The sequence below is a fragment of the Symphalangus syndactylus genome, chromosome 18 (genome assembly GCF_028878055.3).
Source record: "Symphalangus syndactylus isolate Jambi chromosome 18, NHGRI_mSymSyn1-v2.1_pri, whole genome shotgun sequence".
NCBI classification, from domain to species: Eukaryota; Metazoa; Chordata; class Mammalia; order Primates; family Hylobatidae; genus Symphalangus; species Symphalangus syndactylus.
The window spans coordinates 87510267-87530569 of record NC_072440.2 but is presented as its reverse complement, the minus strand read 5'-3'; the positions used below and the strand labels follow the sequence as shown (position 1 = coordinate 87530569).

Below are 20303 nucleotides of genomic sequence, written 5' to 3'. Positions count from 1 at the left end.
CCTTAAGGCTAAGGAAACAAGTTGGGTGTGAAAAAAGAAAAAAGAAGGATTGCAGAAGGAAAAAGAAAAAAGATGGGAACAAAAATATGATAGCGTATAAAGAGAAGAAGAAAAGAATCACTTCTAATTCTCTGCCCCGCTCTTACCTTTAAATTGTCCATCACTACTGTTTACTAGAACCAGAGTCTATTATTGATTGGCCCACATCTTAAGCTTGTGCCTACCCAGGAAAATCAAGCACCTTTCCTTACTTTAGTCTTCAATCTTAGCTGAACTGTGTCAAGTACAAATATCTTGCATAGGATAGTTTAATTATCATCCTCCTTCACCACCTGAGATACACAGTTAGAAGTAATGGCTCTATCCCCCATGACACTTATCTTTTTCTCTTATACTTTTCCTTGCCATTTTGCACTGTATTCTGAGAGAAGCTCTGAGAGAGCTCAACTTTCCAGATCAAAACTAAATCTTCAGCTATGTCCAGTCTGCCCTTCAGTCCATCTATTTAGACCGTTTCATCATAGCTATAATTTTAAGATTTCTGAACATTCTTTTTCTTACTGTTTCTTACTGTTTCTGTTACTTTGTATGGATGCAATAGACTTTTTAATCTGTATGATGATATTTATTGTATTGTGGGGTTCACCCATTTTCTGTACTAACCCTTTTTTCTTCAACATTACTTTCTTCATTAAAGTTGCTTTCTTCCTCCTGTTGACTTTTCTTGTATGTTTGGTAAATTTTGACTGTCTCTCCATTTGTATTGAAAAAGATCTAGAATTTCAAAATATTGGTAGCTAGTGTATTTCTTTAGCTAAAGTGAGAAGCCCTTTTCCCCTGGCAGTGAATGTAGATCCTGATTATAGAAGCCCAACTTCTCAGTTGTTGTGAGGAATAGGCCTTGGAGGTGGGGAAACCCCTTGTGGCAGCGCTAGCACCCCCTTTGGGAGATTCCCCGGGCAGAACTCCCATTTTGAGTCATATGCTCACAATTGTAATCCCATGGACAGGTGCCAGAGTCAGCTGCACTCAGAGCAGTGGCCTGGCAGCAGCTGTTCAGCCATCCATAATTATCCAGCAATTGCCCATGGCCTGTTCCTTTATTTGCTCAAATGACCACTGAGCATGGAGTTGTTCTGGTGTTCTGGGAAAATTCCCCTCTTTGGAAAATCTCTTTCTCCTGTTGCAAGTGTTTTAGTTTAGTTGAAGTTTCACAATCCGTTTGTTTCCATTTGTGTTTTGTCTTTCAGAAATTCTTCGTTGTTTTAGTCTGCTGCCATGAAAATTTCTTCTGCCTTTCCTTCAGCTGTAGATTTGTGTTCCCCTTTTTTCTTTCTTATTTCAGTGGTGTTTTTGAAGAGAAAATAAAATATAAGTGATAAATCTGCCACACTGAACCACAAGTCTCCTTGGATTCGTTTACAAATGAGAAAACAAAGGTCCAGAGAAAAGGGAGATACATAAACACACACAGACAAAAACTTCCCCAAAGTGATATTTGTAGAATAACCAGGATTTAAATCTCAATCCACCTGGTTTTAAAACATGTTTGTATGCACACACACACACCCAAGCAGTGTGGCCAAGTGATTTAAATAATTTTGTTAGAAATGTTCTACCAGAGCACATCCAGGTAAATACTGCTTTTTCAATGGAGATAGCTTTTATGAGGGTATTGTTGATCAGAATGTGTACAGCATGCCTCTTTGTCAGTACCTTCAAAACCTTTGCTGTGTCCTTTTGACTATCTTCAAATCCCTATTCTTTGAGGGTAGATTTCACTTTTGAAAATTTCCAGTCATGTAGAACCAAATACGTTGATCTAAAAAGAATAATGCTGTTTTTTTTTTAAACAAAAACTAAAAATAAGTGTACCTATGAGGAAACTTATTTTCTTGAAGGACATGTGGACTGGCTGAGATAGTTCCTGAAGAATTCCAAAAATATTTAAGCATTGACATTACTGGAATAAGTGAATGACCGTGTGAGGCAGTTGTTTTTGTGTTCTGTGAACATATACATTCTGGGATAATTTTTTTTTAATCTTATTAATTCACGGTACATCAAAATATTGTATAACTATAAAAATCATTATTTTTATATGCAACATTCTCAGTGCTTAAAAAGATCCATTTTTCAGCCTGGGCAACATGGTGAAACCCCTTCTCTGCAAAAAATACAAAAATTAGCCAGGCATGGTGGTATGCGCCTGTGGTCCCAGCTACTTGGGGAGCTGAGACAGGAGGATCACTTGAACCCAAGGAGGTGGAGGTTGCAGTGAGCCGAGATCATGCCACTACACTCCAGCCTGGGCGACAGTGAGACCCTGTCTCCAAAAAAAAAAAAAAAAAAAGTCCTTTGAGGTTACATTTCATGGTTTTTGTTTCTTTATTTATTTTTAGTGATTAAGATATTCACAGTTCAACATTCAAAAAAGTTTTTAAAATATATAGTGAAAAATCTCTTTCCTAGCAGTATTGTTTTTTCTGTACCTTCAAAAATTACGTACATAGACTTCCCTTTTTAAAATACAAATAGTGTCATACTATACGCATTAGCTGTTCTGTATCTTAGTCACTTTTTCACTTAATGTTCTATGGATGTCATTCTGTGTCAGTGCATAAAGAGCATCTTTATTCTTTTTTTATAGCTGTACAACTTCTTACAGTTGTACCAGAATTTACTTAACCAGTAGCCTGATAGGCATCTTTTGCTATTACAAAGCTGTAATGAATAATCTTATGTAGAGATAATTTACCACATGTGACAATATATCTGAGATACAAGTTCTGAATAGAATTGCTGGGTCAAAAGATAGATATTGCCAAATAGTCCTTTCCAGCAATTGTTTCAGCTTACACCCTAACTGATAATGTTTCCATTTCTGCATATCCTTGCCAATACATTGAATTATGTACTCTGTCATTTTTGCCCATCTGATGGTTTTATTTTTTTAGATATCTCAATGTCATTTTAATCTATATTTCTTTTATTGTGAATTAGATCATATTTTAATGATTTTATAATACTCATTTATGTTCATATTCTCTATTTACCTGTTGTTTCATTGGGTTTTTATCCTATTGATTTATAGAATTTTTTATGTGTTAGAAAAATGAGTTCTTTGTCTACGTCATGTTTTGAAAAAAATAAACACTGTAACTGCTGTGCAGTTACTGCCAAATGTAACACAAAACTAAACCAGAAACTTCTTAACAACAGCTGAAGAAAATTAACTGTGAATATCACAATCAGTAGATACTAAATCAACTGTTAGAAGAATAGAATGTGCAAAAGCCACCCTCATGGTTAAGAAAATGCTTTCTACTTGGTGTACAGAAATTTTTTTTCTATAGCCTAATCTTGGCAGTGACAGAAATTTTTTAATTATTTCTTAATATAAGGGGGTTTTTTTGGTTTGTTTTTTGTTTTGTTTTGTTTGCTGGGTTCAGTGTGCCTTTTAGCTATATTTTAAATGGAGGAAGTATGATGTTGAGCCCTTTGCAAAGATGATAACGAATGTTAATAGCTTGATCAGGGGATCCCTAGGGCTTGTTTTCTGCCCCTACTTCAGCTGCCTGTTTCCAGCAGAAATGACTGTATTGTCTTGTATTACATGTATACTTACTCATGTTTGTGTCACAGAAATGACCAAAAATACTTCATTTATTCTCTGGACAAAGAGAGAGAGCCTGTGTATTTCCTAGAAGAAATGCGTGAAGCAAACCTTCACATTTTTTACAGAAGGCATTTTCTAACGGAAGTCGCAAAAGGTTGAAATGACTTTCAGAATAAAAACCAACTTCTTTTAAGCATACGGTCTATCCAAACAAAACTTTTTTTTTTACTTAAAATTTTATTAGTATGGGGATTTTTTTGTTTATTTTTGTTTGCTTAGTCACCAAACTCAGCATATGAATCTTATTTTGAAAATATTTTATCCAACTTATTTTCTTAACATTTTTTTCAAGACTAGTAAAATTAGATACTGTGTCCTATTATTGAGTCAAATAAACTATCTTGTAAAACTTAGTATTGCTAGTAGACAGTGGACAGCCAGGTAAATTTTCTTAGACTTTTAAATTAATTAATTTTGGTTATAATAATTAAGATTAGATTTCTTGAAATAAGATTGAGGAATTAACATGTAGGCAGAGCCAATGGGACAGTTTTAGATAATCTTTGACCAACTTGCTGATTTAAATAATGACAGAAAGTAAGTGATTATTTCCCATTTTTTTTGGTTTTAGTTTGTTGTGTTTTTCAGAATCCTACAGAATTTGATTTCTCTATCATTTGTCATGATAGAGATGAGGTTAATCGAAAGCTGTAATTATATACATTTAAAAGTAAATGTGTTGATATAACTTTTATTTCTCACTTACACTAAATATTGAATATATTTCACTTTAAAGTGAGCCTTGCATATATTATGTAGTTAATAATGTTCAGTAACTAGCATTAAGTACATTTTGGGAGGCATCCTTAAATCTACTTATTCTTCATTCATGCAAATGAAGAATTCTACCTCACTAAGCTTTCCCTTAAAACTCCAAGGCTGTTTTAGTTTTTAAAAAAAGATTCTATTTGGGCTACTATAACAAAATACCACTGACTAGGTGGCTTAAACAACAGAAATTTATTTTCTCACAATTCTGGAAGCCTAAAGTAGTTTTGGTTTCTTCTGAGGCTTCCTTCCTTGGCTTGGAGATGGCCCTCTTCTCTCTGGGTCAGGTTATCCCTCTGTATTATTTTTCTCCTAAACTCCTCTTCTTGGAAAGACACTAGTCATATTGGATTAGGGCCCACTGTAAAGACCCATTTTGTCTTAGTTACCTTTTTAAAGGCCCTGTCTCCAAATATAGTCACATTCTGAGATACCAGGGGTTAGGACTTCAGCATATTAATTTGGAGGGGGGTACAATTCAGCCCATAACAATGACCAATTAATATATAAATTAATATATATTCATTTTAGAAATTACAAATAACCATCATAGAAAGAAAAGTAGCCTTTAATCTCACTATCTAAGGTGGACCTAAAGTGTGTGTGTGTGTGTGTGTGTGTCACCCCAGAATTTTTTTATATTAATACATATGAAATAGTTTATAAAAACAGAGTCATCCTGAAAATAATGTTTTGGAATATGTTTTCTTTTTTCATTTAATAGCACATTGTTAATATCTATGCCATAATTCATTAATCAGTCCCTAAGTTGCTGGAATGTAGGTTATTTATAAATTTTTTTCTAGTATAAATAGTACAGAGATGATCAAAAAGCTTTCCAAAAAAGCATTACAGAAAAACTTTCTAAAATGCATATACTATTTTCTTCAATTACAAAACATAATTCAACTTCTTTTTTCATTTTGGCCATCATTATAAGTCTCAGTTCTTATACTGCTATTGTACAGCTATATTCTAAGATTAGCAACTGTAGAGCTGTGTTCATTTGCTACATGGCCTCAGATTCTAGTTTCTGTTCCTGCCCCTGATAGAATGTATTTTATCTTTTGCTCACAACTCTTATTTCGTGGTGATGACACTGTGTTACTTACAGCATATTCTAATATGTGACTGAAAAGCAGATAACCAAAATTGTTAAATTTATCTTTAAAATAAATAATTTCTGACAAAGTCATGAGTGATTCTGGACAACATTAACCTATGTACAAACTTTAATATCAGATTTTCCTTGATTCAGAAATCTTTTTTCACTTTCTCATTTACTTTTTTATTATGTGGTCACACTAGATAGTTTAAATTGCTGAATAAGTGACCTTTGTATCATTGAAGTAATATTTTAAAGGAGAAATCTCACTCTCCAATATATTATTTTGGAAAATACTATCATTTTATCTTCCACTGAGATAATGACTTCTTACCTTTTCTTCTTCAATCAGGATTACCTGAGCTGGAATTGGAAGCAATTGATAACCAGTTTGGACAACCAGGAACAGGCGATCAGATTCCATGGACAAATAATACAGTGACAGCTATAAATCAGAGTAAATCAGAAGAGTAAGTAATACATTTTGTATTTTATAAGGTATAGATACCAACTTCTAAACAGAGAACTATTTTTTCCAAACTAGATTTCAGTCTACAGTGGTATTTTGTGAGATATTAATAGATGTAAATACCTACTAAAAAAAAAAAAGTGGACCGGGTGCAGTGGCTCTGGCCTGTAATCCCAACACTTTGGGAGGCGGAGGCAGGTGGATCACCTGAGGTCAGGAGTTTGAGATCAGCCTGGCCAACATGGTGAAACCCCATCTCTACTAAAAATACAAAACATTTGCCAGGCGTGGTGGTGCGCAGCTGTAATCCCAGCTACTCAGGAGGCTGAGGCAGGAGATTTGCTTGAACCCGGGAGGTGGAGGTTGCAGTGAGCCAAGATTGTGCCATTGCACTCCAGCCTGGGCAACAAGAGTGAAACTCTGTTTCAAAAAAAAAAAAAGGGTCGGGGGGGGCAAGGGAAAGACACTGAATTAAACAGATTTATTGACTGCATGACCACAAGGCTAGTATACATTGTAATCACCAAGAGATTGATATAACATGTAGCTATTGTTTTATATTTCATGTATTACTTTAATTGATTACCATAATGTATCTGGGACCTATGGATGAGTTGGCCTCAGTACAATAATTATATTGCTCTTGAACTTTTAGTTATATTATTATTTTGTCCAGCATTTCTCTTCGTTTGGTGCAAGAAGTTATAAGAAACAAAAGTACTTTTTACCTCTACTCAGTGTCACATCTTGATTAGAATGAATTTCTTACTCCCCACAGGCAGCCATATTCCATAACACAGACTGCGTCTCATACCTGCCAACCACAGGAAGACTAGATAGTGTTGATTGTGGTTTAGCGCCTTAACTATGAACTGTTTTCCCATTTACCTTCCCAAAGGAAGAGTGCTTATAATTGTATTATTAGTGTTATTAGGATTAGTATTATTTCGTATATATTTCTGTTTTATGTATCAGTTGGTATCTATTTGGATCAGACTATATATTTCCTGCCTGTAATCAATGAATAATTTGTTGCTTAACACCTAGCATATTTCATTTTTCCAGTTTGATTTCTTTTGTAAATGGTAATCATGTCATGTTAACAATCAAGACGATTTGATCATCTTTAAAAGTTAATATAATATGTACTGTTTTGATTGTGGTTCAGTTATTAACAATGGCATTCATAAAAGGTAAATAAATAGAATAAGTAGAATAAATCTGAATATAGGCTAAATGATTTTTTCTCAGTTTTTGGCTGATTTTGTTTTTACTTTTATTAAAAGTTATTTCCCCTTTCTTAACTGTTTCGTTAATTTTCCAGGCTATTTCTGGAACATAAAAAATATGGGAACAAAGTTCAATGACTGACAAAAGAATGAAAAATATATTCAAGCTACATACCAAATACTCATTTAATTTCTGCACATTAAACGTAGAACATTGCATGACATTAGAATTGCCAAGCATCTCAACAGTGAATTTTCTAAGACCAAATTTGCACCGATATATGTATATAAAGATTGAATAAATTATTTGCTATGTCAGTCTGAAACTTTCTTGTTTTTTAATCCTGCAGCCAGTGTATTAGCTCACAATTAGATGAGCTTCTTTGTCCACCCACAACAGTAGAAGGGAGAAATGATGAGAAGGCTCTTCTTGAACAGTTGGTATCCTTCCTTAGTGGCAAAGATGAAACTGAGCTAGCTGAACTAGACAGAGCTCTGGGAATTGACAAACTTGTTCAGGTATTTATTAAAGTCAACATTATTTAACTGATGGAGCCCTAAGAAGCTTGAAAATTATTTTAAGCAAGATTTTAAAGTATTGTACCCACTATGCTTTAGCTGTTTTATAATTTACCCCTTGTGAAACTTATCAAAATATATAATACAGTTTTTTTTTTTTTAAAGAAAAAGTATTACAGTAATTAGAATTAGAAATAAGTCTTAGCTTTTCACTATGGAACAGAAACTTACAAGCTCCAGCCAGAATAGAATCCAGATTTATAGCATCACTTCTCATTTTAGAGCTTAATTTATCCTTCATTCACGCTTGTCTTCTGCCAGTATATTCCATGGTATTGCAACTTCCAGGTTAGCCTTTTTTACACGATAGGGTGATAAAATCACTTTAGTGCATCTTGACCAGCATTTTTTTTTTTTTTTTTTTTTTTTTGAGACGGAGTCTTGCTCTGTCCCCCAGGCTGGAGTGCAGTGGCGCATCTCGGCTCACTGCAAGCTCCACCTCCCGGGCTCACGCCATTCTCCTGCCTCAGCCTCCCGAGTAGCTGGGACTACAGGCGCCCACCAACACGCCCGGCTAATTTTTTTGTATTTTTTAGTAGAGACGGGGTTTCACCGTGTTAGCCAGGATGGTCTCGATCTCCTGACCTCGTGATCCGCCCGCCTCGGCCTCCCAAAGTGCTGGGATTACAGGCTTGAGCCACCGCGCCCAACCTTGACCAGCATTTTTAAATGGAGTAAAATAGTGTAGAATACAAAGTATGAGAATGCATAGTCCATAAAAAGAAGTCATGTTTTATGAAACTCCTTTCAGCTGCATATACACACACACACACGCACACATGCGCACGTGCACAATTAGGTCACAATTTATATTTCTTACAGTGGGTAATAGTGAAAACATTTGGAAACCATAATGCTACAGCTTTCTGTTACATGAGCTGTAGATTTTTTTTTTTTTTTCAAATAAAAGCATGAATTTTATATCTGAGATAGAAAAATGCCTGCTTGATCCCTCCGTTAAGAATCTACTTCCTATAGTAAGCTATTAAATGTAAAGTTTATTGATTCTTAGGCTTTGCAATGAAGTTTTTTTCCAAATCTTTTAGTTTTATTTCATTGATTTGGAGCCTTTATTTGAACTATATTGCCATCTCTTTACTGACATTTTAAATATCTCAGCTAATCTGTTACTCCATTTCAAAAGCAGCTTTTATAAATGTTTTCTTTTGGTAGTAAACTTCTGGAGAGCATGAATTCAGAATGTATATATGATGATGCTTTCTAGAAATACAGAAGCATGTCACTTATTGGCAGAAATTTATTTGTAAAATATTCTGGCTTCTTTTCTAACAGGGGGGTGGATTAGATGTATTATCAGAGAGATTTCCACCACAACAAGCAACGCCACCTTTGATGATGGAAGAAAGACCCAACCTTTATTCTCAGCCTTACTCTTCTCCTTCTCCTACTGCCAATCTCCCTAGCCCTTTCCAAGGCATGGTCAGGCAAAAACCTTCACTGGGGACGATGCCTGTTCAAGTAACACCTCCTCGAGGTGCTTTTTCACCTGGCATGGGCATGCAGCCCAGGCAAACTCTAAACAGACCTCCGGCTGCACCTAACCAGCTTCGACTTCAACTACAACAGCGATTACAGGGACAACAGCAGGTAAGTGCTCTTGTTTAGCAGTTGATACTTTTTTTTTTTTTTTGAGACGAAGTCTTGCTCTGTCGCCAGGCTAGTGTGCAGTAGTGCGATCTCAGCCCACTGCAACCTCCGCCTCCCAGGTTCAAGCAGTTCTCCTGCCTCAGACTCCTGAGTAGCTGGGATTACAGGTGCGTGCCACTACTCCCAGGTAATTTTTATATTTTTAGTAGAGACAGGGTTTCACCATGTTGGTCAGGATGGTCTCGATCTCTTGACCTTGTGATTTGCCCGCTTTGGCCTCCCAAAGTGCTGGGATTACAGGCATGAGCCACCACACCCTGCCAGCAGTTGATACTTTTTAAAGGTATATACCAAATCTCTCTGCAAGGCAGCCCAGTTACTACAATAAAAGTGTCAAGTCCACTCCCAGAACCTTCATGAAAGACTTGAAGAGCCATCCTTCATCTCCTAGGAAAGGGATAAGGGACGTTTCATTCAATTAAAGACAATAGGCTCCTAATAAAGCACTTTGAGACCTACAACTTAAAGGACAATTTAATTTTTATTTTTTGAGATACAAACTATTTAAGAGGAACATCATACAATTATTAAATTAAGAGGAACAGCTTAATTTACAAAGTAGAGCATCAAGAGATACTGTTTATGATTATTGGAATAGAAAATAAAGTTTATTTATATTGTTTGAGGTTGGAGAGATTCATGCCTAGTGATGTTATTATATTAGGAGAGTGAAGGAGAATGGGGGCCTGGGAGTTGTGAGTGAGTTAAATCTTCTCTCTCATGACAGGAAATGAGTAGGCGTAGTGGTATAAATATTTAAAATTGTATAAGCAACAGATACGGAGATAATCATTAAGGACCACAAGAGCAAACGGTTAAAAATGTCTGCTGTGGGCCGGACGCGGTGGCTCACGCCTCTAATCCCAGCACTTTGGGAGGCCGAGGCGGGCGGATCACGAGGTCAGGAGATCGAGACCATCCTGGCTAACACAGTGAAACCCCGTCTCTACTAAAAATACAAAAAATTAGCCGGGCGAGATGGCGGGTGCCTGTAGTCCCAGCTACTCGGGAGGCTGAGGCAGGAGAATGGCGTGAACCCCGGGGGGTGGAGCCTGCAGTGAGCCGAGATTGCGCCACTGCACTCCAGCCTGGGCGACAGCGAGACTCTGTCTCAAAAAAAAAAAAAAAAAAAAAGTCTGCTATGGGCCGGGCGTGGTGGCTCACGCCTCTAATCCCAGCACTTTGGGAGACCAAGGCAGGTGGATCACTTGAGGTTAGGAGTTCGAGACCAGCCTGGCCAACATGATGAAACCCCATTTCTACTAAAAGTACACAAAAAAAATAATAATAACTGGGCATGGTGGTACATGCCTGTAATCCCAGCTACTCTGGAGGTTGAAGCAGGAGAATTGCTTGAACCCGGTAGGTGGAGGTTGCAGCAAGCCGAGATGATGCCATTACACTCCAGCCTGGGTGACAGAGCAAGACTCTGTCTCAAAAAAAAAAAAAAGGGCTGGGCGCGGTGGCTCACGCTTGTAATCCCAGCACTTTGGGAGGCCGAGGCGGGTGGATCACAAGGTCAGGAGATCGAGACCACGGTGAAACCCCGTCTCTACTAAAAAAAAAAAAATACAAAAAATTAGCCGGGCGTGGTGGCGGGCGCCTGTAGTCCCAGCTACTCGGAGAGGCTGAGGCAGGAGAATGGCGTGAACCCGGGACGCGGAGCTTGCAGTGAGCCGAGATTGTGCCACTGCACTCCAGCCTGGGCGACAGAGCAAGACTCTGTCTCAAAAAAAAAAAAAAAAAAAAAAAAAAAAAGTCTGCTGTGGGAAGGGGGACCTGAGCTGTAGATTGTTACTGCTTGTTATGAATCTTGTAGTTTCTAAAACCATATTTGTATATTGCTTTGAATTTTTATAAAAGTATTTAAAGAGGTTCCCTGGAGACTTACTAATTCAGGAAGGAAGAGAAAGGAGGAGATAAATTATACTGGAAAGGCAGTATGATGTAATGGTTTTAAAAGTTCTAGTTTCAAGTCCCAGTTCCAAACTTAAGTGGGTTGCCTTAATCAAATGATTTACCTTTTAAAGCCTCTAATTCCTCATCCATAAAAAGAATCTAATAAAGAATTCCTTTCCCTCACTGGTGGTTTTATGGAATAAATGAGACAAAATATGTAAAGCTTGTAGCATAATGCCTGGCATATTGTAGCAGTTGATAAATACTAGCTATTACTATAAAGTTGCATTCGATAAACATAATATGTAATATAAAATGTGCTTCCATTCTGTTTTAAAAAAGCAAGATGAAAGAGGAGAAAAAGAGAACTAAGAAAGGGAAATTTTTTAAATGATAGAATAACAATAAAAGGAATAATTTTTTAAATGCTAGGGTGGAATAAAGGATTCAAAGAAGAATTAAAGGAAGAGAGAGGAAAAGAGAAAGAGAAGGAATCATAAATGTTCTGAGATACTAATTGAAGATAAACTACATCTTGTAGCTTTCCATTCATCTTTAGATAGAGGGCACCAGAATAAGAAATGCTTAATAGTTTCTCTGTGTTTAATTTTTCACAGAACATATTTAAGGGGACTATACTAGGTACTATAAGGAATACAAGGAATAAAAGAAACAGGCAACTGCTTGGCTTTTTGACTACAAGGCCTGAAAACCATTTTGACTACATACCTGAAAAGTTAAGTGACGCTGCAAGCAGTATGTGATTAAGGGCTAAACCAAAAAAGTAAAGGAAAGTGTAGGTGTGCTAGTTTCTCATTTTACAATGTAAAGTTCTGTAAATACTGCCTAATATTAAAGGGTCAATGAGTAAGGCCAGACCAATGGTCTAGGTCAGGTTCATAAATGAATGGAATGATGATTCATGCTTGGTTCAGAAAAAAAAGTTGTTTTGGCTTCCATTTGCTCCTAAAACAGCTGATAAACAGAGAAGCCCTGCAAAGGTATGAGAATAAGATGCAAATAGGTGAAAGTTGCTGCTCTTTGCTTCCCTTAAATCTCATGGATGCCTATCCAGAGATGGCATGGTAGCCTAACAGAGTAAAGTATCCACCAAGTTGAAGAAACACAGAATTTGGGGCTCACTATGTTATAAGCTCCACATGTCTATACGCAAAAATAATTTCTACTGCAAACTAAGACAGTAACTCTGCTACCTAACGAGCCACATATCTGGGCCTGTTCTTTCTGTTTTAAGCCATAAGTTCTTACTGTTTCAGCAGTAGGTCACTCAGCTTCACTTGCACTGCAAGTACTAGGAGTTTTACATGTGTCCACTTAAGGGCTTTCTGTGAGCAGGTCTGGCCAAGGTTCTCAGTCAGTGTCTTAGTTAAGATGCTTTCAGCCACAAGGAAAGAAAAAAAGATTAACTCAGCATAGTAAAACAATAAAGAAAATATTTTGACCCAATTGGCAATCCAAAATGAAAGCAGACCAAGGTGTGGTTACTTCAGAGATTCAGGGATGTTTTCAAGGACCCAAGTTCTTTCTCTTTTTGCTCTGCAATCCTTGGCATGCCATGATTACAAATATCATAGGCAAACAAAACTATAACTAGCAGAAGAAAAGGGACTGTTTGTTTCCTATGTACCTCTTTCCAAAAGCCAGGAAGCTTTTTCCACAAGGTCTTCCCACCCTATCCCCCACCAAAAAAAGAAAAAAGGAACCAAAAAAAAAAAGTAAAAAGTAGGAAAAAATACTTCACATGTCTGACTAGTCAGAACTGAGTCACATGTACACCCTTAACCAATGGTTCGCAAAGACTGACTGAGAGTACTCCTGGATTACCCCTGGAGTTGTGTGATTTGGGATGGTCAGCTGAACAAAATCTGTTCTGTCTTCAAGAAAGAAGGGGAGAGTAAATGGCTGTGGGTTGGCAATAACAGTGCCTGATTAAATCAAGAAATTGAGGTTTAAATGTATTGTTTAAAGTTATATAGTTAAATTCACAGTTGGGATAAAATAGTGAACTGAGGTAGTATTAATATATCTCCCCTTTCTCATGCCTTAAATCCTCTTAAATGAGAGGTTGTATTTTTTGTGTCTGTGACTAAGTTCATGTCAGTGTAGACAAAAAAAAGAATACCATTAGCGTACTAAAAATTAAGTCATTTTGAAATATAAATAAAGCAAACATGAGAAAGAAACAAAATTATATGCAAATAATACAACTATTTATATAGAAAATCCAAAAGAATCTGGCCGGCGCAGTGGCTCACGCCTGTAATCCTAGCACTTTGGGAGGCCAAGGCGGGTGGGTTGCCTGAGCTCAGGAGTTCGAGATCAGCCTGCACAACATGGTGAAACCTCGTCTCTACTAAAAATACAAAAGTTAGCCGGGCATGGTGGTGCATGCCTATAATCCCAGTTACTGGGGAGGCTGAGGCAGGAGAATCACTTGAAACTGGGAGGTGGAGGTTGCCGTGAGCCAAGATTGTGCCACTGCACTCCAGCCTGGATGACAGAGCGAGACTCCCATCTCAAAAAAAAAAAAAAAAAAAAAAACAGAAAATCCAAAAGAATCTATAGGGAACTTAGAACAAATAGAGTAGTTCAGCAAGGATTTTAGATAAAAGAACAAGAAACGAAAATTAATGGCAATTCTTTTTACTAGAAAATTAATTAAAAACACATTCAGGCCAGGCACGGTGGCTCACGCCTGTAACCCCAGCACTTTGGGAGGCCAGGTGGGCGGATCACCTGAGGTCAAGAGTTCGAGACCAGCCTGGCCAACATGGTGAAGCCCCGTCTCTACTAAAAATACAAAAATTAGCCGGGTGTGGTGGCGTGTTCCCAGCTACTCAGGAGGCTGAGACAGAATCGCTTGAACCCAGGAGGTGGAGGTTGCAGTGAGTCAAGATTGTGCCATTGCACTCCAGCCTTGGTGACAAGAGCAAAACTCCATCTCAAAAAAAAAAAAAGAAAAAAGAAATTCACACTGTTCAAAACTTAGAAGATTGGAAGTCATAATTGAAAGGCAAAAAGAATATCCAAATAAAAAATACTCATGAAAGAAATTATATCTTCTAATTGGTTGTTGCTTGTAAAAAGATGACAGTTGTTCCAAATTTAATCAGTAAATTCAGTGGAATTCCAACAAAATCTCAACATGGAATTTGACAAATAGATGCTAAATTTGTTTTAGAAGCATCAATACAATCTTGAAGTATGAATAAAATGAGGGTATACTTGCTCTACCGATATCAAGATTTAAAACAAAGCTTTAAAAATTAAAACAGGCCGGATCTGATGGCTTACATCTATAATCCCCTCATTTTGAGAGGCTTAGGCAGGAAGATTGCTTGAGGTTAGGAGTTTGAGACTAGCCTGGGCAACATAGCAAGACTCTGTCTCTACCAAAAACAAAAAAACAAAAAGCCAGGTGTGATGATGTGCACCTGTAGTCCCAACTACTCAGGAGGCTAAGTTGGGAGGATTGTTTGAGCCAGAATTCAAGGCTGCAGTGAGCTATGATTGTGCTACTCACTCCAGCCTGGGTGGCGGAGCAAGACCTTGTCTCTAAAAAAAAAATTAAAACAGTGTGGAACTAGCATGAGGATAAATAGTTCTACCATAATAGAGTTCTACATAATAGAGGGTTCTGCATAATAGCTCTACATAATAGAAAGCCCAGAAACACACCCAGACATATTGAAAGACTTAGTAAGAGACAGAGGTGACAATGGGGAAAGAATGGCATGCATCATAAATGCTGGTACATTTGGCTGTTCATGAGGAGGAAAAAATTAAATTTGATCCTCATCTTATTCAAGACACAAAAATAAACTCTTAAGTGTTTTAATGACCTAAATATGAATATGAAAATATCTCTGTAGCCTCTTTAAAATGACATAAAGGAAAAAGTAAATGTTTACATTAAAATTTACGACCTAGAAGACAAAAGACACCATAAGCGAGGTTAAAAGGCAAGACAAAGACTCAAAGAAGATGTTTCCAACCCCATATGACTGGCAAAGGACTAGTATCCAGAATACACCCAGTTTGTAATCTGCTACTCATAATATATTTACCTCATTGGATTGATACACATCTGTTCGCGTATTGGTCATATCCTCTCCTTCCCTCTTCCCAAATACAGGAGACTGTAAGCATCTCATAGCAAGAATTTAGCACCATGCCTAGTGATTTGAGAAAAGAAAACGGGTGTACTCAGATATACATTATAGTTTGCTTCTTTTTAGTGAATTTTAAGATCAGTTTAAAAACAGATGTTGAAAATATATATATATAAATAGATATCATTTATTGGCCATGAGTATGTCTCACTGGCTGGTATATACTTTTTACGCCTTGTGTAAAGGAGTAAAAAGATTGTAACATTTTAAATTCAATTATACAGTTATGAATAAATCGCCAGTTGGGAGGAGAGAGATGAAAAACATCCTAGGAAACTAGTGTATCTGTATTGGTTGAGACTTTTTAAAAAAAAAAACAAAAAGGAAGGAAGGAGCTGATGATTAAAAAGCAATACAAAGTTACCAGCCTTTAGGTGTAATACCCGTTTACTCCTCAAATAAGCAAAGACCCAAGAAATATATCCATAATATCAGTAAAGGACTTCTAAAATTCTATTTTGGGAAAAAGAACAACAGCAAAGATGGGTAGACCTGCTGCTTTTAGAAAATGGTATCATAGGCTGGGCACGGTGTCTCACGCCTGTAATCCCAGCACTTTGGGAGGCCAAGGCAGGTGGATCACCTGAGGTCGGGAGTTTGAGACCAGCCTGACCAACATGGAGAAACCCTGTCTCTACTAAAAATATAAAATTAGCCAGGCGCATGGTGGCACATGCCTGTAATCCCAGCTACTTGGGAGGCTGAGGCAAGAGAATCGCTTGAACCCAGGAGGCGGAGGCTGCAGTGAGCCGAGATCTCACCATTGCACTCCAGCCTGGGCAGCAAGAGCGAAACTCCATCTCAAAAAGAAAAAAAAAAAAAAAGAAAGAAAAAGAAAATGGTATCATTAGCTACTCCAGTTTTGTTTTCTTCTTCCCCAGCAAGGATCATGATCTTCGTAACTATCAAGAGGAGAATAATATAAAGAGAAAGTGACAGTGAGATACATAAACAAATATGGTATACTTAGCAATCTTAAAACAAGTCAAGTCCAGATATGTATGTGTTAGGGTACTGAACAAATGTATGTATCTGACATTATAAGAACCGCTATTGATCATCTTTTATAAATTATAGAGAATAGAAGTGATCAGAAAACAGAATTAGGATTGAAGGACAGAAAAAAAGAGAAACATTTTACCTTCAGGTTTCTGGCAATGAAAAATGCCTGATAGGACAATAAGCTTCTTCAAAGAATACTTTTGTCTTTGCAAGAATTTGTGCAGTAGCTAGCTCAGGGTTTCTCAACCTTGGCACTTTAACATTTGGGGCTGGATAATTCTTGATATGGGGGAGATGTGTGCATTAAGGATGTTTAGCAGTATTCTTGGCCTCTGCTCACTAGACGTCAGCAGTACCTCCTTCCTTAGTTTTGACAGCGAAAATGTCTTCAGATATTGCCAGATGTGCCTTGTTTGGCAGAATCACCCCTAGTTGAGAATCTCTAGGCTAGATAATCATCTTTTAGGTTTCCTATAGAAGGATTTCTTGGTAAAGCACTGGGAAGAAAATCCATTCCGGCAGACAAAGTGACAGACAGCCTGAACTGTGTGTGTTTATACTTAGGAATGGGTTTGCCTCTTCCACTGGCCACAAGCCCCACATTTCCTTTTCTTCCTCAACAAGCCTTTTAACCTTTTAAGTGTTTGTGTCTAAGGACTAACAACTAATCTCCTCCCACTCCCCACCTCTCTGAAAGTTAAGATTTCCAAGGAGCTGAGGAATGTAGTGATCCTTTTGGGAAGGCTATGTTGAAAGAAGTGGAACTTGACCTACTTGTTGAAAAACAAAGCATTTTAATAATTGGAGAGAAGAGGCAGGTCAAAGTAGGACAGATGTACACAGCACTAAGGTTGCACACACAGATAGTCAAGGGGAGGAAAAAATGAACAGGGATTAATTCAAGGGCAGAAATAGACCAGGTTTCCTGTAACAGAAAGTACTTGTAAATTTATGCTATTTAGAATAATTCCTTCTACTTCTAAAAAAGAGCCTATTACTACTTGTCAGGCATCTTTCCTCCATCCGTACCCATTTCATTTGTACATTATCTCACAATTCAAAGAATATATAAAGCTATATGTTTGGAATGTATTTTTACCTGTCCTCATTGCCTCGTCTCCTGTTTTTTTACTTGCTGTTGCCTCTGCCTCAAGTTAACTCTGCCCTCCTCCTTGTCACCTTGCATTCTCATCCTTCAAGACTCTGCTGAGCTCACTCATGCTTCTTGGTCCCTGTCTTCATCCCTAGACTGAATGAGCTGCTCCCTCTGTGCTGCCATAGATGTGTCTGTCTATGCAGACAAAGCACCTGTGCATTTTACTGTTGTGCGTTGGCTTCTGCCATTCAATAGGGAACTCCTAGAAGGACAGGAATTTGCTCACCTTTGTAACCTCCAAACTTTATGCAATATCTTGAATGTACTGAGTTTTTAAGTAAATCTTTATAAAATTAACTTGGTTTATCTAAATTTATGTTCCTGGTCTTTCAAGTTTAAGAAGTATATCAGTTTTGGTATTTAAAGAGTCTTTTTGACTTTTAAAACTATGAAGTTGGTATCTTTCTTTTTGAAGTGACTCAGAACTTCAAAAAGAAGTTTTAACTTATTCTACAGTGCCTTAGAGTTGTAATTTTAACATTTATATTATAATGAGCTTTTCCCCAAAATTGGTTTGTTTTCTGATCTAATGGGAGTCAGAAAATGACTGAAGCTAGAATTAAGAGTTGAGCTATTTGATGACAAGAGATTTAATCACTGTTCATAGCTCTTTGGATTCTTATAAAACTTTCGTAGGCTTTCTAGTTTATGTATAATATATTGAAATATATTAATGTATGATATATAAATATATATAATTTGTGTTTTACAAAGTATATAAACATAAAATAGTATTAATATTATTGTTACTGTTATCTTCATGAATAGTTTATTCATATCAAATTATTGAAGAAGAAATGTTTTAAGCTATAGATTGTTTACAATAAAATCTCATTTCCAAGAATACTTCTTTTGTTACCAGATACTGTTAAGGCATGCATGGCATGCCTATGACCTGGAACCCTAATCCTGGTCTAGACTGATCTTCCAAACCAGTATTCATAGAAAATTGTTCTGGGAGATGGATATTAATGGTTAGATGTCAGAAAAAAAGGTTCATGATAAATAAATTGCGTAGTATATCCCTTCTTGGAGATCCACAATGTGCTTTTGGCCAATTAAAGGCTTATAAAATTTCTGCAGTAAATAAATCTGTTTTACCTTGTGTAACCCATCATTTCCAGTACTTAATACAGCACAGCATGCTGTTTTCCTAGCACATCTATTAATATCCTGCAGAACAATGTTCTTTAGCATTGTTCTTTAGCATACCAATTTGGGAAATGCTGGTCTAAAGTAATTACTTTTTCTAGTTAAATAAATAATCCATTTTTTCAGACCATTTGTTTCTTATGTAATACTGTCTAGCTAATGAAATCATATTGGGTTTTCCCCAAATACGTATCCACCAGACATAGTACCTCCAAGTGAGAATACCATCCAGCTTGCTCAACTTTCCCTTCATCTTCCAGACCTTTGTAAAAATGTGCCCTTATTGTATACCTGCTTTTACATTTATAATATTTTAAGACCTAGGGCTGGTACTTCTTCTCCATTGCAGCACTTACCTAAAATAACTATTAACATGTTTTTTTGTTGTTATTGTTTGTTTGTTTGTTTGTTTGCTTGCTTTTGAGACAGAGTCTCGCTCTGTCGCCCAGGCTGGAGTGCAGTGTGTTTCTATCCTACTTTTAAATACTTTGCCATAGTGTTTTGGAGACAATAAGTGTTTTATAAATGTTGGGAACTACCAGCCTTTTGGAAAATAAACATAGGAAATAATCTTACCAAACCTGCAACACTAAAACTTTTTAGTAATCAATAGAAAGTTTGTGTTACTTTATAAGGCCGGTGTTATGCTTGTGTGTAGAAATATGATATATTATTGTTTCAATTTTTCTCTAGTTGATACACCAAAATCGGCAAGCTATCTTAAACCAGTTTGCAGCAACTGCTCCTGTTGGCATCAATATGAGATCAGGCATGCAACAGCAAATTACACCTCAGGTAATGTGAGAAAACCAGACGTCATTAGTACTTCTTTAACCCACATAGTGTTTCTTGAAGTATTGACTTGAGTGTCTTTGAAATGGTCTGTGAGCTGATCTTTTATTGATGTTTGTAGTGTAGTTTTCTTCTAGAAGGAATTAATAATCTACTTTTGATACCTCTTACTGATATTTGATCTAAAGCAAATGGTGCCTTGTTTTGTTTTATTGTTATTATTGTCATTGTTATTGGATTCCAGATGACTAAGTAGAAAAAACTCTTATTGCTGTAGTGAATAGCACCAGTAACAGGAAGCCTCTGATACGAAACTGTGTGAACAGTACCCGAAACCTGATCAAAACCCAGTCACATTGCTAAGCTGTCTTAACTATCTTGTGTACTATGTTCAATTTGAACATCAGCATTTTCTAGCTTATATTTATTTTTTAAATCCCCCCTTTTTTTTTTAATAAACCCAGAGCCATTAGAACTTTAAACATAAAAATAACTAGGTGGACTTCTAAATGTTACCTAGTACTCACTCCCTACTTTACCGCATACATACTTAAAAATTTTTTGTTTCAACTACTTACTTTTATTTCATAACAAAGTTGATGTAAAAATCTG

General features: G+C 36.8%; 1 protein-coding gene across 13 annotated transcripts in view; it reads left to right on the top strand.

The window, feature by feature from the left end:
• Nucleotides 1-20303, top strand: part of NCOA1 (nuclear receptor coactivator 1) — a 285404-nt gene that overhangs the window by 235016 nt on the left and 30085 nt on the right. For all 13 annotated transcript variants that reach the window (XM_063623906.1, XM_055253870.2, XM_055253874.2 and 10 more), the window contains 4 exons: nucleotides 5905-6022; nucleotides 7601-7769; nucleotides 9123-9437; nucleotides 19593-19694. In XM_063623906.1, coding sequence (XP_063479976.1) covers nucleotides 5905-6022; nucleotides 7601-7769; nucleotides 9123-9437; nucleotides 19593-19694 — 704 coding nt within the window. The remainder of the gene's footprint in view (nucleotides 1-5904; nucleotides 6023-7600; nucleotides 7770-9122; nucleotides 9438-19592; nucleotides 19695-20303) is intronic.